At 46.8% G+C, this 26,421-nt stretch overlaps 2 protein-coding genes across 2 annotated transcripts; one reads left to right on the plus strand and one right to left on the minus strand.

Annotated features, from left to right (window-relative positions):
* Window positions 1–11,644: 11,644 nt before the first annotated feature.
* AICDA (activation induced cytidine deaminase) lies at window positions 11,645–13,862 on the plus strand. The gene is made up of 4 exons (XM_054270136.1): window positions 11,645–11,830; window positions 12,971–13,241; window positions 13,394–13,509; window positions 13,809–13,862. The coding sequence occupies exons 1-4, from the start codon at window positions 11,645–11,647 to the stop codon at window positions 13,860–13,862; spliced, it is 627 nt and encodes a 208-aa protein (XP_054126111.1).
* A 5,290-nt stretch (window positions 13,863–19,152) lies between these two features.
* Window positions 19,153–23,652, minus strand: LOC128933208 (C->U-editing enzyme APOBEC-1-like). Its single transcript, XM_054270138.1, has 3 exons — window positions 23,274–23,652; window positions 21,453–21,571; window positions 19,153–19,179 (listed from the first exon to the last, which is right to left on the minus strand). Exons 1-3 carry the CDS (start codon window positions 23,650–23,652, stop codon window positions 19,153–19,155), a joined length of 525 nt encoding a protein of 174 aa, XP_054126113.1.
* Window positions 23,653–26,421: the final 2,769 nt, after the last annotated feature.

Here is a 26,421-nt window from a genome sequence, read left to right on the forward strand (position 1 = left end):
GGGAATAACTGAGAGACCACATTAAAAATTACACATCTAGGTCAAAAAGATTAGGAAATTTTCCTTTTCATTGATTTTCTGACTTTTTCATAGTTTCGTCAGGCATTGACTGTACATCATATTTTGGTGGAAAAGATGAAGCACTAAGATGTGGGGGACTCTGAGCAGTGCAAGTGCAAGCAGTCAAGTCTGCATTTAGATAGTATTTCTAGAACAAAAGTGGCTGTGGGCCAAATTGCCCATTAAGCTGCCTCTGAGAGTGCCCCATAGATCTTCAGGACTAAACCACACAACGCAGATTATTGCACAACACTCTGGTCCCCTTCCTGGCTGAAGCTGTGGTGTCCTGATCTCGGACTGCTGTAGTGGGTACAGCCCCAGCCCCCGTGGCTGGAGACACAGCTCCCTCCTACACAGGCCAGAGCCTGCTCTGTCTCATAAACTCAGCCTTTGCAGTGCTCCTGCATTGGCACTTTCCCCTGGCTGTGTGAGCCAAGCACAACATATGCCATCAACTGTTTGTAATTCAGCTTATTCTTCCTTTTCCCTTACACTAGAGTCGGCCCACACTTCACTGGCACTTGTCCCATACCCAGATTTATCACCCCTGCCACTCCAACCTGAATTGCCACAATATCTGGACACCTCTTTCTCTTGCAAGCTAGGGAAGTGGTTTTAAATACGCCTCCAGGTATGTGTGCTGCTCGTGCAGTTGGGCTAGCCACAAAGAAAGCTGACAGAGCCCTGTTTTTAGAAGCATGATTCTGCATTTGTGGCTGATTTTCACAACCTCTCCTGACCTGGAGCAGGATTTAGATGCCCTGTGGTCACTTCCCACACAATGGCTGTTCCTCCTGCTCTTGCTGTTGCAGCTCGCTGGTACCGATCTGTGTGACCAGTTTGAAGGCTGCTGCTTAAAGGCAGTGTTCCAGTGTCTGCTCCCCAGTTTGAGGCAGTGCCTCACTGCTGGGCATGGGAGGCTAACAAGCATGGGAGGGCTGTTGGGAGCAGCTGACATGTCACCGAGAGGCTCCTGGAACTTGTTGCCTCAATCCTGTCCTCAAGAGCCCACAGTGTGAACAAAGAGCGTTGACATCGGGCATCCCAGCTTGGAAGGATCCCGCAGGGATGTACTGCTGGCTGCCGTGTGGGCTTGTCCTTCACAGAGGGGTCTGGTCCTTGCCACCCACCCAAAAAGAGCTCCTCTGCTCAGCAAATGGCTGGGTTGAAACCAAAAGAGACTTTTTTTTTTAATTGTTTGGGTAATTTTTTTCTGGAGATATTAAAGTACACTGACCCCTGAGGCCATATGGTGACATTGTTTGACAGCGCACATTTGTCCAGTTGTGAGCAGCTGCTTGACTGAGGCACAGGAAATCTGAATTCCAGTTCTGAATCTCTCCACCCCCTGCTCTCTGGTCTTTAGCACATTGCATTTTGTCTCCGTTCCTGCCATCCTTAGAGCCTGTAATGTAGCAAGTTGGAATAAACTCCCACAAAATAGAGAGCTGGATTTTAGTCCATTAAAAAAGTTATTTAAAAATATGTGGGAAATACCAGAAAGGTATTTGATTGTCTACTTCTGTTATTAGTGTAAGTTATTTTCTCAAATAAAAACATATTCACTAATGTGAATTGTATCAGTTAAAATACAAACAACATGTGCTTGTTGCTAGTATGCTGAAGTATATTTAAAAAGTGAATTGTGAAAAACATTCCATTCATTCAATTAATAAATTATCTATCAGAATGCAGTTGGGGCATTTTGCTAAGGTTGCAATTTCCATACAAATACAGCTGGTCACAAATTAGCAAAAAGGTGTAATAGAGAAGCATATGTAATTCAATGTGTCTAACTAATAAGACATGTCAGATCTCACCTGCTTAAATATAAGAATAAATGCAGGTTAAGCTGTGCATTTTTTAAAATAAATGTGGATATTGAGATAGCATATGTTCCAGCTAAGATCACAGATAAACTTACATTGAGAGTAAACGTGCAGAACTAACTTCAAAGCTGCTCAGATTGCTCAGAGCCTTGTCCAAGTGAATTCTGAAAAATTCAGCAGGGGATGGAGAATCCACAACTTGTTCTAATATTGCACCACACTTAAGATGGAGAGTAGTTTCCTGGTGCCAGATCAGAAATTCCTTTATTGCATCTTTTATCTGCTGCCTCTCTTCTTTTAGCTGTGGATCTCTGAGCAAATTGCCTCCCCTACAATATTGCTGCAGTAAACAGAAGAAAATAACAAGAAGAAACTTTTAATTAATACAATGCACAAGTTTAATTGCAAAACAAGGCATTTTTTAAAACTGTTGAAATAAATTCTCTTCCTTTGGGGAAATTGTGCTAAAAAATGCAAAACATTACAAAAATCAGAGGTTCAATTAAAGGATTTGCAGTCTGTGTCCCTGCAGCAGGCCACTTTTTCTATGCTCACACAGCATCTACCTCTTGTGCACCACCTTCTCACCCTGAGGTCACTTTCAATTTCTCTGCCTTGGGTTTGTAGCCTTGGGTTTCACGGTTTTGCCCTTAGCTGGATCTCTGCCTCTTTTGGTCTGTCAGTTTTCATATCCTGTAGCTATTTCTTGGCCATCTTGACTTTCCTTGGGACTTTCTTCACAGCCAGAGCTAATCAGGGCTCCTTGGCAGTGCCAGTCCAGGGCCAGGTGGGTCTTGGCCTTTGCTGCCTTCTTGGCACCTTCAAAAGCCTTTCTTTTCTGCCTGGTGCAGTGGGTGTAGTTGCTCCTGAGACTCTCTGTGCTCTGGTGATTTTCTCATCAGCCCTGCTTGAGCCCAGCACTGCCACCACACACTGTCCCTTTTGGCTCCACTGTCCATCAGCTGCTCTCTTTGTAGTTGCTCGTTGGTTTAGCTTAGGAAAGATGTCTGAGCTCTTTGTAGTCTCTGCAAACCTCTTTGCCAATTCTGTTCCCTGAGAGTCCCCAGGGGCACTGCTTCATGGTAGATTTTTGCCTCTCCAATCCAAAATATTTGCTGGCCTTGCTCCCTGTTTTCCAAATTGCAACAGGACCAAGCTAGCCAGCCTTAAGTAAATCTGCCTGTGCCTTACCTGTACCTGCACAAAAGTGATAGAAGAGAGGAGTGGATCTGGTGTCCCCATGTTGAGCACAGACTGGGCAAAAGGAAACTACCTGGCTGTGTATGTGAGTGCAAGATCAAGAGATGCTCGTGAGGACTTCCAGCCAAGGAAACCTTGTACAACTGCAAGGTCCTCAGCACACAACTGACAGCCAAGGAACATCCAACACACAATTTCTTATTGAACTCTCAAGACTTCTGTCTCAGTCTCTCCAACAAAGTACTTCTCCAAAGACAACAGGGAAGTTAAAATCAGGATTTACCACCCAGGCCTCAGTGCAAGCTCTTTTTGCAGGGGGTAGCACGAGCTGCAGCGCTGCAAAAACATGAGCTAATCACAGGCAACACCGGTTTGCAAAACCATAACCACAGCTAGGAGGTGAGCCTCATTGTGAAAAACAGCAGTACAAAACCGAGTTTCTCCCTGTGGCTAGCAGATGACTGCAGAGATATGGAGCCAGTGACTTCCACTGCGGAGAAGAAAAATCTGATTTGAAACAGGGTGTGAGGTGCCCAGAGCAGGGACCTGAGCTGTAGGAGAGTGGAGTAACACTGGAACAGTGGCTGCAGCTCCCTGGGCATGCAGAGGATGTTCTCCAGGTCAGCACAGAGTCAGGAGCCACTTGAGATGGGCAGGGCGTGCTGGAGGCTGAAGCTGCAGGCACTGTAATGGCAAGCAGCAGGGTGCAGCAGCTCTGGTAGGTACTCTACCCCCCATCTCTCAGCATGGGGAGGGCAGTTCTGCTTTCATCAGAGAGTCTGTTTCTCTTAGCATAAATGAGGTAAGCACCCAGCCATGTCACTGCCTCAAGCCAGAGAACACACTAGAGGACATTTAGCATAAGGATGTGGATTTTGGTCACATTTTTTATCTGCAGTCATGATGGGGAAGCCATTCACTAGGTCTCAAACTCCCCAACACAATCTAGCCCCTTTCCTGCCTTCCTGCTGGTGATCCCAGCAGGTGTCTGTCTCTGGCTGGTAGCAAGGGCTGGAAGTGCTGTGGCCTAGAGACATGGTGGAGGGGACTAATAGAGGCAGGGAGACAAAATAATTGTGGGGTCACAGGGCCAGAATTAAGGATTATTGGTTCCTGTAAGAAGGCCTGGGCTGGGCTGGGCTGGCAGAGAGCTGCAGGGCAGGAATGAGAAGCGCTTGCAGGGCTGTGGTTAAAAAATGTACACTCAATTCTGTAGTTTCATCCTCATTTGCCTTGTCCCCCAGCACCAAAACAAGCTCAACACTGAAACAAAAATAAACTGCAGGTCAAGTCTCCAGGTAAAGATTTTGCAGTGCAAGCCTGGAAAGCTGAATTACTAGTAAAACACACAATAGCATACAACCTTAGTGCACACTCAGCAACCAGATGCCCTCAATTCTGCATCAGTGGCGGCACTGACAATCCTGCAGCATGCAGCAATGCAAGTTTTGTAAACTCACCCTCCCACACATCCTGAACTCCTGCCTTTTTTACTTCCCCCTTCCCTCTCATAACCTGGAATCCCTGCTCTTATCTAATTCAGATGCAGCCTCTGTGACACTCACCCCACAGTGCTTTGGCTTTGCATTTGCAAACCCCAGCACCACACCATCCCTCTGTGGTGAAGTCCACCCCAGGCAGACCATACACACATCCTCACAGCTTTTATAAATCTCTGTGGTGCTGCACATTCCGCAAAAATCACTGCTTTGTAAAGCAATGGCTGAAACCTCTCCCCAGGCATGGCATCCACTGCTGCATCACAGGAAGAGGTGGCAGCTCTAGGGACAAGGCTCTCTGCCCCATGTCCTAACAGCAAGCTGCTCTATATCTGGTGTGGAGGGGTCTTTGCCACCCAGGACTGGAAAAATGGGAGTAGTGTTCCCGGCACAGATGTCTGAGCACTACTTTTGTGATGGGTCTGTCATTCTAAGGAGGGTGAGGAATCTTTGTGGAGTGAACACAATGCAATGTGTGTGTAATAAATAAGTATTTTGATGTATAGTCTCAGGCTTAGTATATGCTCATATTGAGTGTGTTCCATGTGCTTATAATAAATAAGCATAGCAGCTTATTTGTCTGCCAGTGCCTAAGTGCAAGGAGCTCCACCATTCCCCTGCTCAGCATCTCTGAGCAAGTCACCATCTCTGTGGTGCATCAGCACTTGTGGAGCAGAGAAAGTTTTTCTGTTTGAGGTTTTCTCTTGAGGCCAGGGTGAGCAGGTGTCTGCGTTTCTTGTGTTCAGTGCAAAACCAACCAACTGGTGACAGAGGCGCTACTTTCAAAAGGCGATTTCTGAGCAAAGGGTGAATGGAAAAAATAAATATATATTTATAATGGCATGCACCAACACATGACTTCCTGTTGACTAAACAAGCAACCTCTCCTCTGATTTGGGGCTAGATAATTTAAATTATTCACTGTATTTTTGCTGTCTAATTTCTTGGTAATTTGCTTTCTGAATCTTTCGTAAAAGTAATGGTGGCATTCCTCTTCTCACCCCACCTTACACCTGACCACTGCTCTTCAGCCAGCACTTATTTCTCTGTTCTCACTCCAAGACAGACAATAAGAGTACAAGAAACCTGAAGGGATGCCAGAACATTCTTCCATGATCCCAAAAAGGTGGAGCAGTGCCTGTTGCTAGATAACACTGCAAACACAGCAGCACAGGGACCCTCTCCAGTCTTCCCCAGCAGCTTTAACTGACCCAGGCTTTGATCAGAAACCGTGATGGAGACATCTTCAGTATTTTCCTCTCCCATTTGCAAAGAGGTTTTCACAGAACAGAAAGGACAGAAAACTGAAGTGGTCAGCATATCCCCTTGGGTATGAGCTCCCAGCCTATGCTTGACACATGTAACAGATTTGGAAATTTACAACCAGGGAGAAAGCTGGACAAGTAAGGAGATCAGGGATCAGCAACCTGTCCACGGTTTTCTAAACTCTTCTTTTTTTGGGGGGGGGGTGACATCTGCTAATGAGCAAAATCTTGCTGTGGCAAGAGAGTGCAGCTCCTGTTTTAGGCAGAACTGCATAGGGACTGAAGGTCCCTCTTGAACTGTCCCCTAGACTTGCTTCAAGACCCTAAAGCACATCCACACCAGCAGGTTTCTGCTCTGTGGATTAGAGATAGAGAAAGAGAATCTCTGCCACTGACTTTGTGCACTTGGACCTCACATGTGAAGGAAGTTACCAGTCTAAATGAAGGGCATCAGAAAGCCTCCAGCAGTGCTTAGACTTGAGAGCCTTGCCATTAATTGTAGCTCATCTGTTTGTTCATCCATTCTTTCTTTTTTATCTCTGTGGAGAGCAAAGAAACTCTCAACATTTAGGGGAAAGAGCATGTTTTAAACATGGAAGGAGGAATTCCACTTACAGCCAGGACCAGAGAAAGGATCTAGTTATACATTTTATGAGGCTTAACATGTAAAACCTTTGAGAAAATAATTTTGCACCAATTAAATTTATGGAGTGAACCAGGCTGGCCATGGAGATATTTCTTGACTCCTTTCAAAGTAGAAAATTTATATAAAATTTTGTGCAATCTTTTGGCTATGAAAATTGAGAACTAGCACAAGAATAAAGGTGAATTTCCTTGATTTATTGAATGAAACACAAATGGTTATGATTTCTAAGAAGCAGATTTCCCAGAGTGTTTTGCTTTTTGTTTTTGCTTTTCTCTTTTTTTTTATGTCCTGTGTAACAAATGTGCCCTTTGAATTATTAAAAGAAAATCTAGTATTAAAGTGTGATTTTTGCTCTGACCTAGGAGCTTTGTCACAAGGTGCTACTAGAGCAAAGGCTGAAAGGGGACAGCTGTTTTATTAGCCAGAGTTTTCTCTTAGGCTCTGTTAAGTAGTACAGGGATTTTCAAGGATTTCAGTCTTTTCTAGCTTTGGTCAAGCATTAGGAGCCAGACCCTCAAGAAGGATAATTGCCACAGCTCTTGAGACCAATGCAGCTGCCAAAATGTGTTCATTGAATTTGTATCCTACCCAGGCATTTCCCTGAGGAGTAGGACAGCCCATGCCTGGGCTTTGCAGGAGTGCTTCTCCTTTTCCTGGGGTATGCCATGCTCTGTGCTCTCAAAAACGAGTCCTCCCCAAGCGCTGGGCTACAGAGTCTGCTCTGTTCTGGCAACTCATCTCTCCTTTGCCTGTTTTTGCATATACTGGTTTCAGAAAGCCTCAGCATTCTGAAAACCAGTAAAATTAATAAGGAAAGTAAATCAAGCAGAGAAAAAATGAAGAGCTACCCTAGCATGAGGTAAACAAAAGCCCTGCTGCTCAGCCGTGCCCGCTTGGGGCAGAAGCGGAGCAGAACGTGCCCTGGCTGGCTCCGGGTGCCCTGGCCAGCCCAAGGCACTGCCCCAGCCTCGCTGCCCTTCAGCCCTGCACAGGGGGTGCCTGCCAGGGCAGCAGAGCCTGGGCAGCCCAGAGCAGTGCTGGCAGAGCAAAGCGTGTGCGTCCTGAGTGCCAGCCCGGCTGTGACAGCGCAGACTCAGCCAGGGCGTCCTGACTGTCACCCTGCCAGAGCTCAGTGCTGGAGCCAGCAGCACCTGGAACAGCAGGATCAGGCCCAGAGTCACTCCCCACTGGTGCCTTGGGTGCAGCTTTGCAGTGCAGGTCTGCCACCACCCCTGGCATGCTGACAGGGCTCAGACACCCGTGACAATGTTCAGGTGCCAAGTTGAGGCCAGCCTCTCCCCACTGAGCCCTGGGAGCTGAGTCCCTCTCACTCTCATCTTCAGTTCACTGCTGCTCCATGCAGCTGCCAGGCCTTCAGGGGGCCACAGAGGAGCAGGGAAAGTCTGCCCACAAGCTGCTGTTCCTGAGCTCCTTCCAGCAGGGTGGCTCCAGGCTGCTGCACAGAGCTGCAGGCTCTGTGCTGGAGCAGGGCAGGGTCACCACCATCCCTGCACAGCTGCGTGATGCGAAGCCCAGAGGGATGATGTGGTTTTGCCCACATTCACACTAGTGGTACACAAGCTCTCAGGCCCCCCTCTAACCACTAGACAATGTTTCCTGCCTTGTTATGCTATTGATATTTTTGCAGAATAATTTTGCAGGTGGGGTGGGCTGGTAGGCAGTGCAAGGGTTGGTGGTGACCAATGGGTGCTGAGCATCTTTCAGAACTGATGCCCCTTTGCATCTCAACATCTTTTCCTTCAGCTCCTGCAGCTCCAGAGACCCTTCTAACTCCTCCCTCAGCCACACCCCGATGAAAGCCAGCAGGGAGTAGATAGGGGTGAATGGGGAGGGGACACACAGGCCAGTCCACATTTCTGTACATCAGGTCAGAGGGCTGCACAGAGTCTGCGAGATACCCTCCCTGTGATCCCATCACCTGAGAGAGACCCTGGGAGTCATGGACAGGTAAAATGAGTGTCTCTAGTTTCTTGCTCCTGTGAGAGATGAGTGTCTTTCTGTCAGAATTTACTTGCTTTCCCTCTGGTGTTGACCATCCCTTTCCCTTTCCCTTTCCCCTGATCTCACTGATCTAACTCCCTGCCTGTCCTGCTCCTGCAACTTGCATCTCTGTGTCTCTGTTGTTCTTTCTCTTTGACTGTCTGCCACCTGTGCTCTTTTCCCTTTCTGTCATTTCTTTCTTGTGGCTATTCTCTGTTCCTTTCATTGTTTTTGTTTTCTAGAAACAAAGGATGATAACAGAAGGATGAACAGTCAGATGCTATCAGCTGCTTAAGCCCCTCAATCCAATTGCACTTGCACTGCAATTAGTCTGTGAGCTTACTATGGCCAATCACTCTCCACAATGGCATCCTATGCACACACTCAGGGGGCTTCACTCTGATTTCATGAATTTTTATTTGAGGAGAAGATCTCTGTTCAGGCTGCTTCTTCAGTGCCCAGGTGTAATCACAGCTCCTGTGTCCTTGCTGCTTTCCCTTGAGCTATGCTATAGCCATAGGATTGCTTGTGTATCCAGCAGTTTGCACCTAGCCAGACATCTGCTCAGTTGCTCCACACAACATCTGTTCATTCATTCTTCTGTTTGCACCTGCCATATTCTGAAATCCTCCCTGGGGAAAAAAAGAAAAAGAAAAAAAAAAAAAACCACCAAAAAAACCCAAAAACCCTGGGATGGTGAACTCCAGAGGAAAGGGAGAAAAAGAGCTGATGTTAATGAACATTTCTAGTTGAACAAGTGTCCTCCACGATTCAAATTGTCTTCGATTTGTTCTGAAACTGAAAAATAATCTAAGTGATAGTAATTTTATTTTTCTGTGGTTTGGGGTCATTTCTTGTTCTTCTCCCTTATTTGCATCCACATGCGACTCTGCACGGTCAAAAACATTGAATAGAGAAAAATTGAATGAGATGAGAAAAGGGACAATTATAAGAAGAATCAGAAACTTTTTGAAAGCAAATGGTTTTGCCCAAAACTTTAAAAAAAATATAAAAGAGAAAGTCTGTTTTCCCTTATGTTTTTGATGTGATAAAAAGCATTTTTCCATATGGATTTTAATGAAACATCAACATAATTGTAATTGTTTTTCACCTGGCTTATGTGTTTCTTCAGCAAGCAGTTGCCTTGTGCACAAGGCTCTGCTCTGTTTTCTGCAGTTGTGGCACAGCCCAGGTAAGTGCTTTGCAAACCTCTGGCCCACACACCTGTGCAATTTTCTGGGTTATCCTTTCTGGACAACCTGAGGATCTGTCACCATAGAACAGATCCCCACTCCAGCATCTCTGTTACAGGGCACAGTCTTTTCCATATCCCTGCAATAACACATCTAAGGCTTAGAAACCTGTGGTGAACGACTGGTTGATAATTTTGGGGAGAAAAAAAAATTGGGGAGACCAATATGTGTGTGTTAGGAATATACACAGGTGTTCATTTGTAAGTGTTTGCACAAAGGCAGGGAAACAGGGTGAATCCAAGGTGGTAGAGTCAGCTCCAAGAGTGAGAAGGGTGATGAAAAACATACAGCGGGTATGGGAAACAGGCACACACCATGAACAGCAGAGAAAGGGGTGATGGAATGCAGTGGGATCAGCTCGTGCTCTGCTCCTGACACAACCTGCAACACACCAGAGCAGGATTGCAACAGTTCTGATGGGACAGACCTCCAGGAACAGCCTCAGACTGTTGTTGGGCTTAATGAGATACTTAATGGGGACGCTTTACCCTCCTGAGTGTGTGCAGTCTTCTCTGTGGACATTCTTCTAACAGAAGACTGGAATCCGATGTGCTGCTTCTGCAGGAGCCTGCCAGCACAAAGCATGGCATAGCAGAGTGTGTGTGTGCTTCCTCTTTCTGTGTGACAGGACAGGCATTTGTGCACTGCAGGCTGAGGGAGACAGGGCAGGAAAGAGTCGTGTGCCTGTCTGTGGGACAATCAGGGCAGCAAGGCCCTGAGGCACAATGTCTGTGATGCAGGTGAGGAGCAGTAGGGAGTGACACACAGCCTCAAAGCACATCACTAGGCGGCATGAGGATGTGCATGACTCTGTGAATGAGTACCTGTGATGCAGTGGCCATGTGGCAGGCTGCACAAGGGGCAGAAGCTCCTGGAGGGGCAGAGAGGATGCCTGTCAGCTGGTCATTAAGTGCTCTGCAGTGCCCAAGCTTTATGGTCACACTAGCAAACAGATGAAGGGTGCATACAAGTGCCTAGACTCTCAGATTTAAATTCCCAACAAACCCAAATTCCCCTTTTCTACACTTCACTGGAGATCCTTGGGAAAACCCAGCTCAGTATCTCTTAGACTTACCCCAGCTTAAACTGAACATCAGCCTAACAGTGGGAAAAGATGACAAAGGACGTGATTATTTTTAACCTATTCACTTCTGTTTTGCGTTGCTGCGGGGGAGGTGAGTATCTCACCTCAATGAACCCAGCTGCCTGTGTCCCTCCACTTGGCAGGGAGGCTGCCAGAAATGCTTCATGACTGCCTCACCCCCTCCCTGTGCCCCTGCTGCCTCTCCCCAGCATGGTCCCTGGGCACAGGAGCAGGCCCTTGCCAGTCTTGATGCTGTGGAAATGGTACTGGTGTCTGGGGAGGTGTCAGCATGGCTACCATTTATATATTCCATCAGCTACAGGATGACATCTTTCCCTGGCCCTGCACACTTTCAACTCTGCTCTTCTTTTAGGCCCTACTTGGAAGGCATTCAGTCCAGTCTTCTCTGGAGAGATTCTAGTTTGGTCCATCCCTTCCCCAGTGGACTTTCTGGGTTTCACATAGCAAAAATAACAACTCTTGATGGCTGAACTCCACACCCTCTCATCTTCACAGGTCTTCTCAAATGCCTTCATCCTCCTCCCTCACTGGTGTCCATGTTCTGGATATTTTCAGATATTTTCACACTCTGCCCAGCCATAGTTGCTGTTTGACTAATCACTATTAATTCACACACCATTTCCACTCACAAGGTCACCTGCTTCATCCCCAGAGTCACGTCTGCACCTTTTCCCTAGAACATTTCATGCAAATTACCGACACTCTTCTCGTACAGAGAGGCTTGGATGTGAAGAGGATATTTTTGGTGCTGAGCCCTCAACAGAGACAGGGTAAACAACTGGCTGCATGAGTAAATGTAAATTCTCTCTTGTCTTCTCCTGCAGCATCCTCATGCAAAGGAGGCTCTTCCTCTACAACTTCAGGAACCTGCGCAAGGCCAAGGGCCGGCGTGAGACCTACCTGTGCTATGTGGTGAAGCGCCGGGACAGCGCCACCTCCTGCTCCCTGGATTTTGGATACCTGCGCAACCAGGTGGGGGAGGGAACACCTTGCCAGCCCGTTCTGGAGCCCGCAGCTCCAGCTTGCCTGGGACAGCAGGGAGCAGAGGGCTGTGACAGGAGCACAGGCACACCTGGGGTTGTGCAGGTACAGGCACACCTGGGCACTGTGCAGGTACAGACACACCTGGGGTTGTGCAGGTACAGGCACACCTGGGGTTGTGCAGGTACAGGCACACCTGGGGCTGTGCAGATACAGACACACCTGGGGTTGTGCAGGTACAGGCACACCTGGGCACTGTGCAGGTACAGACACACATGGGGTTGTGCAGGTACAGGCACACCTGGGACTGTGCAGGTACAGGCACACCTGGGCACTGTGCAGGTACAGACACACCTGGGGTTGTGCAGGTACAGACACACCTGGGGCTGTGCAGGTACAGGCACACCTGGGACTGTGCTGGTACAGACACACCTGGGCACTGTGCAGGTACAGACACACCTGGGCACTCTGCAGATACAGACACACCTGGGACTGTGCTGGTACAGGCACACCTGGGCACTGTGCAGGTACAGGCACGGCTGGGGCTGTGCAAGTACAGGCACACCTGGGGCTGTGCTGGTACAGACACACCCGGGGCTGTGCAGGTACAGGCACACCTGGGTGCTATGCAAGTACAGGCACACCTGGGGCTGTGCAGGTACAGGCACACCTGGGCGCTGTGCAGGTACAGGCACACCTGGGGCTGTGCAGGTACAGGCACACCTGGGCACTGTACAGGTACAGACACACCTGGGCGCTGTGCAGGTACAGGCACACCTGGGGCTGTGCTGGTTCACACCGTTTGAGGGATGCAGCCTCGGGGTAAAGCTGTTCTTTGTGCTACCCCCGAGTGTGGTATCAGCGAGACACCCACACTCCCTGCTGCTTTTCCAGTCTCCCTACCCTCCTGCTTATCTCCCGCCCACCCCGTTCCCACATCCCTCCTCACCAGTGCCCACCAGCCCTGCTCTAGCCCTTAAGTGCTGCCGTGCCTTGTCCCCGTGTGTGCCGACGCAAGAGAATTCCCGCACCTTGCTTCCCCTCCCTCACGCCCCACCCAGGCCAGCCTCCCTCCCTGTCCCTGTCACACCCCGCTGACTCCTGGCCCCTGTCGCTCCCGGTTTCCCGAAGATGGGCTGCCACGTGGAGGTGCTTTTCCTGCGCTACATCGCAGCCTGGGACCTGGACCCGGGGCGCTGCTACCGCATCACCTGGTTCACCTCCTGGAGCCCCTGCTACGACTGCGCCCAGCACATCGCCAGCTTCCTGCGCTCCTACCCCAACCTGAGCCTCCGCATCTTCATGGCCCGCCTCTACTTCTGCGAGGAGCGCAAGGCAGAGCCCGAGGGGCTGCGGCGCCTGCACAAGGCGGGGGCACAGATCGCCATCATGACCTTCAAAGGTGAGTTGTGCAGGCAGGAAAGAGATGATGGAGGGCCAAGGGGTGCTGGGGAGAAGGGCAAGGGCAAGGAGCCAGGGAAGATGATGCAGAGTGTGATGATTTAGTGATCAGTGTCCTGTCGAGCACCTGTAACTCCCCCGTGTCTTGCACAGATTACTTCTACTGCTGGAACACATTTGTGGAGAACAGGGAACAGGCATTCAAAGGCTGGGAAGGGCTGCATGAAAACTCTGTCCATCTTGCCAGGAAACTTCGACGAATCCTCCTGGTAAGGGACAATTCTTCTTCTTCTTCTTTTTCCAATGCATCTTCCCCCACCTTATTCCTCTCTTCCTCACTATAATTCCTCTCTGCACTTGCTGCTCATCCCTGCCATCTGCCATTTCATTCACTCATGTGTCTTCGTCTTCCACATCCCTTATGCCTCTTCCTCCAACTTTCTTCATCTCTCCTCTTGTTCACTTCCCCTTCTTCTCCCTCTCATCCCATCTCCTGCCATTCCTTCCTCATATTCATGGGTTCCTGCTCACTTGACAACTGACCTACCATTTCTATTTTGTCCTGCAGCCGCTGTACGAAGTAGATGATTTACGAGATGCTTTTAAAATTCTGGGACTTTGAAGTGAAAGTCATCAGCAATCAGAAGACTTCACAAACACTTGCTCTTTGATTTCCAACTCTCTCCCTTACAACAGATCTTTCTCCTCTTCCCTCCTTACGTCTCTCTTCCTTCCAGCCCTGTGTCTAGAGATAAGACTATCCTTACTTTCATTTCCAAGGAGAATTAGGCTGATCTTGTGAAGACACCTTCCCCAGGCTCACACCTTATCCTTTGCTGACTGGGAACAGCCAGGATTGCAGTGACATTGCCAGAGAGTGATTTGCCTCCCCTCAGTCCCTGCAGAGCTAATCCAGGTGATCCACTGAATGGAGCTCTGGGTTCAGCCTTGCCCAGGTGGGAGCAGACAGCCTGCAAAGCTGTTTGTGTGGCTGTGCTCTCACTGGCACTGCACTGACCTGCACACTTCATGAAGGCTTTAGGGAGCACATTTCTTGGCTCTTAGAGCTGCACTACACTCAGCTGCTCCGTGTCCTCCCCTGTGAAATGGTTTAGTTGTCCTCCTGGATGTTGGTAGGAAAACCATCCCAACTGAGATGGTGCAGCCTATGTATTAACAGCAAAGTTGGCCAGCTACTGGAGAGCTCAGCAGAGAGTGTTGAAGCGAGTCCTTGACAGCCCAAGTAGCTCAGCTTGAAAACCTCACATGAAGCCAGCAGGTCTCTCTAAGAGGATTGTGTGCAGAGCACCGCAGCTCTCACTGTGTGGAGTGCTCTTCATCCTCTGAGCGTTTCCCCGTAGACCAGACATGCAGTGTGCTCCCTCCCCAGCCAGCTGCCTCTGCTGGAGGCACCTTTACAGTCCCACAGTCTTCTGTTTTTCCAAGTTTTTTATTGCCCATAATATGGCCAGCAATGTGACTCTACTGAGAGCTGGCCAGAGAAAATCCTGGCATACGCAAAGCTCTTTAACCTGTAAATAGATATCTTCTGTAGGGGCCAAAACCAAACCATCCTCCTGCCTGGCAATCACTCTGTTTCCACTAGGGGACCCCATTAGCTCCTGATCTGGTGGACACAGTCTTTACAAGCTGAAGATGCAGGTTCACAGCACATGCCCGCTCATCGCCACCTTCCTACCCCCTGAATTACAGCTGGATCGCCCTCTCCAGTCCAACCTCTTGGGGTTTGCACAAGGCTAAGTGTGTCCCACACTCTGGTGTGCTCTGTCACTTCCTTCATGGTGGCTGCAAGTTCTGTGCTCCATCCTGTTCCTCTTTCTGGGTAGGGCTGGAGGCTCCTCAGAACACCTCCCCTGGTGCTAGGACAGCAGGGCTCTGTCCCTACAGGGCCTGCTCCTGCTGGCAGAGGTCACAACCAGCGGCCTCACAAGCTTCCCACAACTTCCCAAGGCACTCTCAGCTTGGGAAATTTTGACCAGGAATAGCAATGACAGTCCTTTGCAAAGCATTAATTTGCAAGCATGGTGTTGTATATTTGTTTCATATGGTGCATATTATTTATATAAATAAAGGTCTTACAAACAAGCATCTGGCTTTGTCTTTTTTTTTGGTATCATGTGGGTGAAGGAAGTATATTGGACACCGAGGATTGACATGTCACCTTTTCTTTCTGATTTCTGGAGGTACGACCTAGAAATATTAAACTGTCTTCATGCTTTTACTTGTAGCTTTGAAGTTATTGACAATGTCACCCAGCAGATCAAGGAAGATAAGTTGTTAGGATACTTTAGAAATGCTACCAAAAGCCTCTGAAGTTATCTGAGATGCTTCTTTCATTGATGGCCAGCCTATTGTGCCCATTCATGACTCATAATCGACCACACTGGACACAAAAGGGCTGACAATATGCTTCACAAAACAAGAAGAGAAGCAAAGATGTATAAAGAATCTTCATCTTTGAACTTTTAACATTGTACCTGTACAACATCATTGTACTTCTCAGTGGAATTGTTAGAAAAAATTACCATTTTCTTAGAAAGGGGTTGAGATACAAGCTTTTGATTAAATTTTGACTAACACTGAGTTGAAAATACTTGTTGAAACATTACAACAGCTGACATTGTACAGGAGGAGAAAAAAATGTAATGAGTAAATGCAAAGAATCATGAGCTATATTAGGAATACATCCTATATTTAGATTCTTTTGAACATAAATCTGATTAAATTCAGAGTGGACTCTAGAGTTAATCCATGTGGTTCAGCTATAGGAATTTAGCTCTTTTGCACACAAGATTGTTTTAACTGCATTTTTTCTGTTCACAAATACCAATTCATATTGTTTGTTACAAGCTATTCTTTAATTTGGCGTTCTAAATTAATTCAGCCTCAAATGCTTTAGGTGTCTCTGCCAAGAATAACTCCCTGGAGGGTGACTGTTATGCAGCAACATTACTTTATTAACCCAAGATATTTTTCTTGCTTTGGACACTGTTTATATAGTGAACATTTCACTACTGATTATATATTTTTGAGAACCACTTACCTTTACAGTCTTATGGAGACTGTGCTATTCTAGGTGTCTCTGTCCTTTATATGCACCTGGGCAGAAGCTAAGCTCTCAAGGGGACTGTGGCAAATATACCTGCAGTCCCAGCTGCCTGAGCTGTGGGAGATGGGTGCTTGTGATTTCTGGGAGAGCATTTCCTCCCCAAACTGTGGGGAACAGCCAGACCAGGGGTCTTGGTGCTGGCTGAAAACCCCAGTCTCAGTGATCAACACTGCATGGTTTGCAGCAATGAACTCTGAACACAAGCACGTCCAGGTAGCTGTGGAGTCCTTGATAAGAGAGGAAACAGGAAAATGGGATGGCAGCTGGTATGGACAGCTGGGCATGGCTGCCATCTCCTGGTGCTCGGGGTGTCTGCCACCCTGCTGAGGGTGTTGCCTTGAAGGGATGCTGATCCATGCTGCAAACAGCTCCCAAAGCCTGTCTCTGAACAGCCCCAGAACATGTCCACAGAAGAGCAGGACACTGACATCATTCCCCCAGCTGCACACAGCATTCCTCCAGGTCAGTACACGGTGTCCTTGGACTTTGCAGTAATGAGAAACAGATTACCATTGAACAATGCAAAGGCACACTCCAGACCCTTGCAAACACAAGCATGGCTTCTCCCTCCTTTTCTCCTCCTCTGCTGCATGCTCGTACTTGGAAATCAGGATAGAAAGGGGTTTCAGGGTCATGGAATCTCCCTTGCTACTTGTCCCTTCAGGGGGTTTTCAGTCTACATGTATTTGTGTCCAGCATTGTCTTTGAGGTCGTTTTTCTACTCTCCCTGGTGCTGACCCTTTAGCATTCCTAGCAGCAGAAATGTCATTATTTCTTCACATATGTATTACATATTCACAGTGATGGAAGTCAGATTCGGTTCTCAGAGGAAAGATGAAGGGATTTGGCAGAGAAGAGACCCTGGTTCAGACAACATTAGCAATAAGGAGCAGAGCCCCTGCTGGGCAAGGAGAAAGTGGGTTGCTGCAAGGGCAGAGGTCATAGCAGATGGGGAGGCACCAAAAGGTGGCAAGGATTCTGGAGGCTGCCTTTGGCTTTTGAACCTCCCATACACTTTGTCTTAGGCAGGTTTCCCCTCAGGCTTCCAAACCCACATCAGATATGGCTAAAACTCCATTTCTGTTGCTGCTGTTGCACCCAAGTTCCAGCACAGGGAGGGTGCTGATGTCTCCCCACTATAATCCTGTCATTAATTCACACTTAAGAACTATCCCACTCTACAAGGTGGCACAATGTTTTTACCAGTCCAGAGGGCCAGGAGAAGATGAGAGCAGACCAGCTGCCTTCTGTGGTTACACTTAAAGGAGACCAGTGTGGTAGACCCGCCTCTAGGCTTCACATGCCAGTAGGGGCACAGCAGAGATACAGCAGATTGCAAATTCACTCTGGCAGATAAAACCAGTGTGAAAAACTTCGCTGGGCTGACTTGGAAGTGGCAAGCTTCCAAACAGACCAGAGGAAGTTTGTCGTCCTGCCTTCAGTGGAAAAGGCTGAGCCCTGGGCATGAATGGTTATGGGCCCTGCTGTACTAAGCTGCATGTTGATCAAGTGATTTGATTGCTCCCTAAGTAAACAAGGAGAAAACACAATAATGTCCAGAAAGAGAGCATGTGACATCCAATATGAGGCCCTGGACAGGGGGAAGAAAAGTTTAGCTGTGCTATACATTGTTTGGAGTTGTCTTATTTGTCTAACGTAGGAGACGCTCCCCAGCCAGCTGTGCTCAGCCTTAGATACACTCCCACACTGTGGGGACTGGAGCTGCTTCCTCAGCCTGCAGCTTTTCTGGCTGTCTCAATATCTGCTAAACATCTGGAGATTTTTGCACGGACAGAGGACGCTACAAGCATAAATAAACTGGAAGAGATGGGCACAGTTCCCATCAGCCCCTGCCTTGTTCTTCAAGTTATCATTTGTGCATGTTGTAGATCCCAGCATCAGCACATTCCCCAGTGGAATCACACAGTAGGCCTCCTGCTTGAAGAGGCTGGAATCATGACACATGGAGCTCCCCACATGATTCGTTCAGATGATCTACATTTTTTGCTGTTCAAATTCAAAACTGCTGCAAGACCCAACACACCTGTAGCTTCTTTTTGCTTTCTTCCAGTAGAGAGAGCTCAGAGGTTTCAAAATCTCCTATTTCACCATTCCACTCTGTGTTTCCAGCTGGAAAAGCAGAGACTTTTTACTTTGTTTCCCCAGTTTGCAATGAACACCTATGTCTCCAGAGTGTGGAATTACAAGGGAAGGATGTCTACCAAGGAGCGGAACAAGAAAAGCAAAGTTTCCACAATGTTGGCATCTTCCCTTTTATTACACTGGTTTTACAGTCATAAATAAAGTTTACACTCATAAATAAAACCTTAAAATGAAGCATTACTACAGTATTGCATAAACACTCTAATAGTATGAAATATATTCTGAAGCATACACACATAGCCATAAAAGAGATCTTTATAAGAAATTCTGAAAGCAAGAACGCACGGCTGATTACTTTTTTGGAACAGATCAGAGCATGAAATATATTACATGCTGGCCTCTCAAGGGGACCCTTGCAGAATCTGATTGCAGAATCTGCAGATTTGGAAGGCCTGATTGTGGGGCATGGTCTCCATCCCCACTTCCTGATGGCTTCTCATGTGCTCCTTCTGTTCTGTTCAATGCTTATCAATGCCCAGACAGTGATAAGAGTCTTCTCTGGGGGCAGCAAGAAAGTTAGCAAGGCTGCAGAAGGAAAGACTGCCAGCTACTGGCTTTTCTGCTCTTGTATTGATGCACAAACTGAGCTTGAAAGCATGGTGGTGAGGCTTGTTAGCATTCAGTTTGCCAGAAATGGAGGAAGCTCCTAGGGAGGAAGAAAAAAAAACCATTAAAATTTTGATACCAAAAGCCTAAGCTGTCTCTTCAGAATGACAGAGAATTTGAAAATAAAGCATCTGCTCCAGGATATCACTCTGATCCTCCTTCAATGTGTTAAATAATCTCCCTCAAGATACATTTTTCCAGACAACAGGGCAGCACCTCATAATTTACTGTGCCATGTACGCCACTCCTAGAAATACAGACCATTTACAAACAGAAACATTTAAAAGGTAGCAACTTGCATAACTGAATGCAGGGGAAGTGGAGTTGGATCCTGCGGAAAGGCAAACTTTTTGGGGTGTTAGAAAGGCCCCCCCAGAGGTTTCTAGTTGCACACCATGTTTACAGCATGGCTAACTCCAAGGCTGGACCAGGCAGCTAGAGGGAAGTTCTCAGTGTCTCCAGGGATGGAGGTGACAGCCTCACCATGTTCCAGCACAGCACCATTGTCAGGAGAGACGTTTTCCCTCCATCCTGCTGGAATTTCCCTCACTGCAGCTTGTGTGTGTCACCCTGTTTTCTCTCTGTGCATCACTGAGGAGAGCTTGGCTATGTCTTTACTGCCTTTATGTAGTGGAAAACTGCAGGTTTGCACTAAGCTCCCACTTAGCCACCTTCTCTATAGGTCAAGGAAAGCCTGTTCACTCAGCCTCTCCTCATAGGGCAAGTGCCCCCATCCCCTGCCCTTTGCAGTGGGACTCCACCACATCCCCTCTGGTTCCTCAGTGTTTTTCTTCTGCCAGCGAGGCCAGGGCTTGATGCAACCATGTGTGTTTCTCTGGAGCACATGCCTGGAACTCACTCATCTCATTACACCTCTGCATAATTAGTAAAACGGGGCAGGATATTCAAAGGGGCTGAGCACACAGACATTCCCATTCCTTCTGTGGAGGGTTGGGGGTTAGAACTACTGGTGATGGGCCCTGTGCACATTCATTTGAGGGGCGGCTTGTGTTTAGCTGAGACAGCAGGGCAGTTCAGCAAGTGCCTGACTTCCAGCAGGCTTCCCAGCCGGCAGGACTCTGCAGAAATCACCAAGGCTGCCTTGCTGGGACAGGCAATTTGTTAGCTGGCTCTTTAAACCAAGGCCTGAAGGGCAGATTGCCCTTGTACCGCTGTAGGGGCCCGTGCTGAGTCAGCAGCAGTTTGTCAGCACTGAGGAGCACTGAGCAGCCAGCTCTGCTCAGCTCCCGGCAGGCATCGCACCGTGCCCGGATCGTGCGTAAGCTGCTAAATTATTTAATCATCTCAGGCATTAGGAGACTCAGAAAGGCTGAAAGCCAAGGGGAAAACGTCTCCTAAACCATTACATTGCATAAAGCACTTTGTTAGATCAGCTGATTGACTGGACACTGCTACTGACTGTGTATCCTGTCACCTGAACGTCTTACCCAGGCAAGAAATGGAAAGGTCAGGCCTTGAAGTACTGAAAGCCCTGTGTCATGTTTGGGGTGCACCTTTTCCTCAGCCAGAAATAAAACAAGGCAATCCTACAAACGGGTTAGGTTTGTGTCTGTGACTCCAAGTCCCTGCCAGCACTTTTGTGCATCCCTTCCTCTGCCTCCTGCCATCCATTCTGCACAGAGGGACCAGTTCAAGCAAGAACTTGCTTGCCCCACAAAGGGTGGCTGAGCCCCACAGTTTACTCCAGTCCTGGTCTGCTCTCCTGTTCAGTAGACCACTTCCTCTTTCTGAGTAGGATATCAGGCTGTACAAATAACTTCTGCAATTGTATGGATTGCAAGAAAAATGGAAAGCAGATCTTGGTCCTATTGTACTCTAATATGTAAACTCTTATCCTGAAGGTAAATCCACCCATCTGGGCTTTTGAACTTGATCAGAACTTAACTGAAATCCATGGTCCTGTCCTGAGGCAAAAAGAGAATACTTGAATAATGATTACAGAGCTGAAGGAGCTTCTGGGGTCAAATAGCTCAGGTAAGCTGCAAGCTAATGAACTGGTAGCTGATTCATGCAAAGGGTTGAAATAATATACCCTTTTCTTAGTTAAAATCTGAGAGTAGTGCTAAATCTCTTCTCTTCTCTGCTCCTGGACAAAAAGGCACAATGTGGCAGCATAGTCCTCTGGCAATCTCTTGCCTGCTCGGCTCTCTGTTTATGAAGCTTCAAGCCTATGCTTATTTTTCCTGCTATCATTTCTGCTAACACCATTGCTGGGATCATCCAAATCTCCTTTTCCTTGGATTTTTTTGCATTTATTTTTGCTCCTGGTGTTTTTTTCAGGTGTCTACTTACCAAAAAGATATGTAAGAGTTCTATGCTATTCAAAATGAAGTATAAAGTGACATTCTGGGGCCAATAATCATCTTCTCCAGGTTGGTGTGCAACAAAATTTCTCCAGCAGTACCTGTAATCTAAGAAGAGAGATACCCAGTCACTCCTGATGAAAGGATGCCCAGTTCTTTCTTCATTAACATGTCAGTGAGTCATTTGTTTCTCAGTAAGAACACAGTAAAGGACAAAGATATTCATACAAGGTGTGCACAAATAACTACACAAATAAGTTAGTGGAAAGGGGAACCAAAACTCTACAGAGTAGCAATATGTCTAAAAATGAATTGCCAGAGAGAGAAATTGATCATTGTGGTGGCTTGGGTAACCCTTATCACAAATAGCATGCTCTGGCATAAAGCCAAGAGAGAAGGAATCAGCAAGTGGCAGGAGAGAAAAGGGAAGTGGGACAGGCATGGTCAGGCTCTCCTTTTGGCAGCCTTGTGCTTGAGAACACATCTTTGGTAAGACAAGTTGCTTCAATCATGAATCTGTCTGACTTATCCAAATGATAAGGGAAAAGCTGGAGTGAACACACTAACATTTAGCAGTTTCATATTGATCTTAGTGTTGATAGGATGGCCAGAGCTTCTGACAATGCTCTGGTGCTATAATCCCAGGGACAGCGCCCCCAATATTAAGTAAATGTCCTTTATGATTACATTTGATCCAGTGGGTTTCATAGCTCCACACTCCAGTGGTAAATATCCACACAGGTGTGAGGTTCATGCCTTCAAATATACATTCCTTTTTGTGAGCTGCTTGTCTGGACTGTTTTTACAGACAAACATTACCAGGCAAGCAAGATACACTCAACAAAAAGGCAAGACACATCTTCTGTGGCGCATCATCTGAAAGTGTCCCTTAGACAAGTTTCCTACTCTTCTCTCGCTACCAATGGAAATCAATTACTTGATGCAGCTGGCAAGCTGATCTGCATGTGTATTCTAGGAGTGACAGGGTTTTACACTGCCTATAAAGGAGGTGTGCATAGCTAGAGAAACCTCCAGCCCTTCATCTTGGATTTGGCAAGAGGAAATGACCATGCTGGTCCTGCTGCTGTGCAGGGGAAGACTGGGGAAGAAATAAGGCAGAAGAGAGTGACATTTTTGCACTCACTAATCCTCCCTGTAATATGTAAGGTAAAATAACTCATGCTTAGGGGGAAAATGTATAAAAACCAAAATTGTAAAATAAATTAATCATCCAACAAGCCTCTGACCACAGACAGCCCAGAGACAGATTACCACACGGAAGTTGCGACACTCCTGGTGGCAGCAGGAAAGAATGCCTCGTTAACAAGTAAAAAGACCTGGCTAGTGCGGAGATGGGATGCCTCTGGAACCACAGGGAACACCCAAGGATGATCAGTACTTGATAAGTGTCATCAATCAAGATAATCTAAATCGTCAAAAACATACATCTGAATACCCAACTTCTCCTGATGTGATCAGCACCTGACACCATCCAAGAAACAGCGATTGTCCAATCCTGCAGTGAAAGAAACTTCATACACATGCGAGGTGACAAAAGGGGCACCTCTGCCTAAGGCATTAAAAACTGTATAAAACAGCCTTGCTGGGAACTGCATTCGTGAACAGAGGGAGGTCTGATGCTATAGAGGTCGGATCTTGGTTCACCCAGCGCCGATCCCGGGCCCGATGCTGGCTTTCTCCTTGATCATTTATAGCACTCCCCAAAGCCAGCCATCACCTCTGTTACAAACCAAGAGTGCACATAATCCCAGAACTTTCAATCCACAGTTAGACAGAGTATCTGGGTTACCTTCAAGGTTCATGATATGTATAGCCACTCCATTCATCATCAGGCTGCGGAGACCTCGTCGGTTCCGGATATCGAAGTGCCTGAACAGCTTGGCTGCATATATATCCAAGGTCACGTTAGGGTGTGACCTCAGGAACTCCAGAATCCTTCTGCAGCAGTTTCCACAGGGACTAGATGAAATGAACCAGGTGATGGAGCAAGGAGTTTGTGGACTGTTATTGAAACGATTTTCCAGGAAGTTGATTTCAGCATGCTGTCCAGGATTGTTTGAGCACCAGTTCCTCTGGATAGCGCGTCTTCTCCGCCTGATTTCATACAGCAGGTACACCCTTCCATTTTGTCTAGGTGAAAAATTTCTTTGGAAGTCTTCTGGCTGCATCTTCCACCTGAAGAAGAGTACCAGCAGTACTGTGATCCCAGCACTTCAATGATGTTTGGTCCCATTGTGCATTGCCTACTCTCAATGTCAGCCAGGACTCCCACTCCCAGCTTTTCCCATCAGAAATGAGCAGCTTGAGGAATGTTGCGATTCAGCGATCTAGAGCTGGAATTTGATGAAAGCTTGAGAACACCCCCAGCACCTCCTCAAGAACTGTTGGGTGGGTAAGCAAACTCATCGCCCCTCAGAGATCAGCACCAGTCAAAGCAGTAAGGCAACTGGAAAAGTAAGATTGAGGAAAGGGATAGTAAGAATAAAACAAGGCAAAAGGGTGTCTCTGGAAATTGCCAAGTGGCTCAGGCAGCAGTGAGTGGCAGAGCTACATCTCTTACCCTTGGTTTTTCTCTCTGGATGAGGGACCTGTGTAGAGAAGATTTGTGAATCACTGAGGAGAGCAGGTCAGAAAACAAAATTGCCTCTGCCCTTTCTGTCCAGACACCTTTCAGTTCTATACACACCCTCTCAAATCTCTTTTCTCTAAAAGGGGTCAATAAGTAATCGCAGCACAGCAGGATAGGCACTCTGCGATGCAGGAGGTGTGGACTCCTACCTGGAAGTTGAACTTGATGGTTGTTTAAACCATTTTGTACACAAATCCTTGTTCAGTTTAGCACATTATGGTTGATTGTGTAAATACTCAAGTTTAAATTCCCTGATTTCAGCTGTACTGAATCTGTTTTCCCTGACTAATCAAACAGCAGAATCAAATGTCTTATCCCTTTAAATTTTCCAAACCACTTCTGTGAGAACAGGCAAAGCTTGAGCCATTTTCTCATTGGTACTCATAATCTTGGCAATCCAGGCAAAAACATTTCCACAACCAACTTCCCATCTTTACTTAATCTGTAAGTTTCTAAAAAGCTAAAAAAAAAAAAATCAGTGCCAAGGAAAAAAATATCTGTACAGAAAAGAGGGTAACAAATACGTACAGGGTGGCAACACAGCCCTGCCTGATTATACACATTTTATCTTCCATAGTGGCAAGCAACTTTGGCCCCCATGACTTATTTATCCCTTCCCAGTTGAGGGTCTAGAGGAAAACAGTTGCAGGTGATCAAGGCAACTTATTTATTTTGTAAAAATCCACCAACAGGAAACTTAAGGATTTAGGAACCATAATTTTATTTGATAAAATAATTTTTTTAAATAAAAATAATTAATTTTATTTTTCATTTTTGTTTTTATGAATTACACATAATATAATAGATTTCTTTTAGTATATACTTAGAATTAAGATACTAAAGGCATTTTTCTGCAGCTTAGCTTGTGAAGATGAGAAATTCTGAATTATACAGAGTAAAATTATGTTTTAACATGAAGAAAACAGTTTTCCACATCAACAGAGACATGATCAACTACTCGCACAGCCTTATTGCCCTGATTCTTTAAGAAGAATATTCTAGTTATTTATCACAATGAAAATAAAATAGATTAATACATTAGCTAACTAAATTGCTCCATTCTTAAATGCCTTTGAGATCTCTTTTCACAGTAAAAGTTCTTTTGGATTTTGAATTCTTCTTGCCATACCAAAGTTAAAAAGTTATGTTCATAGTTTGAAGCTGGACCCAAGACTCAAGATACAGTAATGTATTCAAAGATATAAAACACAAATCCACATCTGTCTCCTATGTATCCTCGTGCCAACAATACACATTTGTCTCTACACTCCAGTTCTTTAGATACAACTACAGTGAATATCATGATTATTGAGAAATAGGCCTGCCTTTCACATAAATGTACTTACCTCTGGCACTGACAGCAGCCCTGGGTATTTCTGGATTTGTGCATTGCTTCCTGGAAGACTGGTGTGCCTTTATAAATCTTACATTAGTTTCAGTTTCTATTCCTGAATCATAACACTGATCTTTGGGCCCTATTAATGCTGCTGATTAGCTGAGCATTTCCTAATGGTGACTTTCTTCACATTTGTACTATCCAGCTGGCTGAAGCTGAAAGCAAGCCTCTGGCAGCAAAGAACTGCAAATGGGGGTGATCCCACTCAGAAACTGATCTGGCCTTGAGTACAAGATTTCCTTCCAGGTACCTAACAGGTGAGCCACTTTTTGAAGTGCAGACAGAAATTACATTTCTTTTTAAACTATGGCTCCAGAACAGAAGAGCAAATCTTCTCTAGTCACCCCAATGTGATGAGAGAGAAAAGCTTCTACACAAATGGCATCAAGCCACACAGCTGTGGCATGGCACGTCACTTTTCTGACACCCAGATGCCACGAGGAAGTTGAGCAGAGGCCAGTGGAAAGAGTAAACAGAAGATATCGTGTGCAGAACCCTCGAGCCCGTGGAACTGCAGCGGGTGATGGTGGTCACTGCCATTTCCCTTGGTGGGACTTCTCCCGTGGAGTTCCAAGCACTGCTCACACCCCCTTGAGCCTGAGTCCTCACAGAATCAAGCAGACACTCCACGTGTGTGACCTCTGAGCTGTGGTCACTGACTGGGCAGCCACTCTCAGGCTGACTCTAAGCAAGCTTCCCACCAGCCAGGAGAGTTTGGAAGTGGACACTGTGTTGTGAGGGAACATCCAGATATTTTTGAAATATCCCGAAAAGATCTCTGCACTCATGCGGACAATGAGAGCAAGACCTGAGCCACCTGCGGAGTATCTGCAGAAGCTATTGGTCATGATATCAGTTCACTGATGCAAATAGAGCAGGCCCCGAGAAATCTGCTCAGCATTATGCACTGGG

Source organism: Melozone crissalis, unplaced genomic scaffold (assembly GCF_028551555.1).
Source record: "Melozone crissalis strain CALT ecotype California unplaced genomic scaffold, PUWL_Pcris_2 ptg000008l_1, whole genome shotgun sequence".
NCBI lineage: Eukaryota > Metazoa > Chordata > Aves > Passeriformes > Passerellidae > Melozone > Melozone crissalis.

What these genes read in the sequence shown, in the direction of transcription:
- AICDA (XM_054270136.1), top strand. Translation starts at nt 11,645, where the DNA reads ATGAGTAAATGTAAATTCTCTCTTGTCTTCTCCTGCAGCATCCTCATG. An exon ending in CGCCATCATGACCTTCAAAG is followed by an intron (nt 13,242 to 13,393) that starts GTGAGTTGTGCA and finishes TGTCTTGCACAG; the next exon opens with ATTACTTCTACTGCTGGAAC. An exon ending in AACTTCGACGAATCCTCCTG is followed by an intron (nt 13,510 to 13,808) that starts GTAAGGGACAAT and finishes TTTGTCCTGCAG; the next exon opens with CCGCTGTACGAAGTAGATGA.
- LOC128933208 (XM_054270138.1), bottom strand. Translation starts at nt 23,652, where the DNA reads ATGCAGCCAGAAGACTTCCAAAGAAATTTTTCACCTAGACAAAATGGA. An exon ending in ACATATCATGAACCTTGAAG is followed by an intron (nt 21,572 to 23,273) that starts GTAACCCAGATA and finishes CTCTCTTCTTAG; the next exon opens with ATTACAGGTACTGCTGGAGA. An exon ending in AACTCTTACATATCTTTTTG is followed by an intron (nt 19,180 to 21,452) that starts GTAAGTAGACAC and finishes CTTCCTCCCTAG; the next exon opens with GAGCTTCCTCCATTTCTGGC.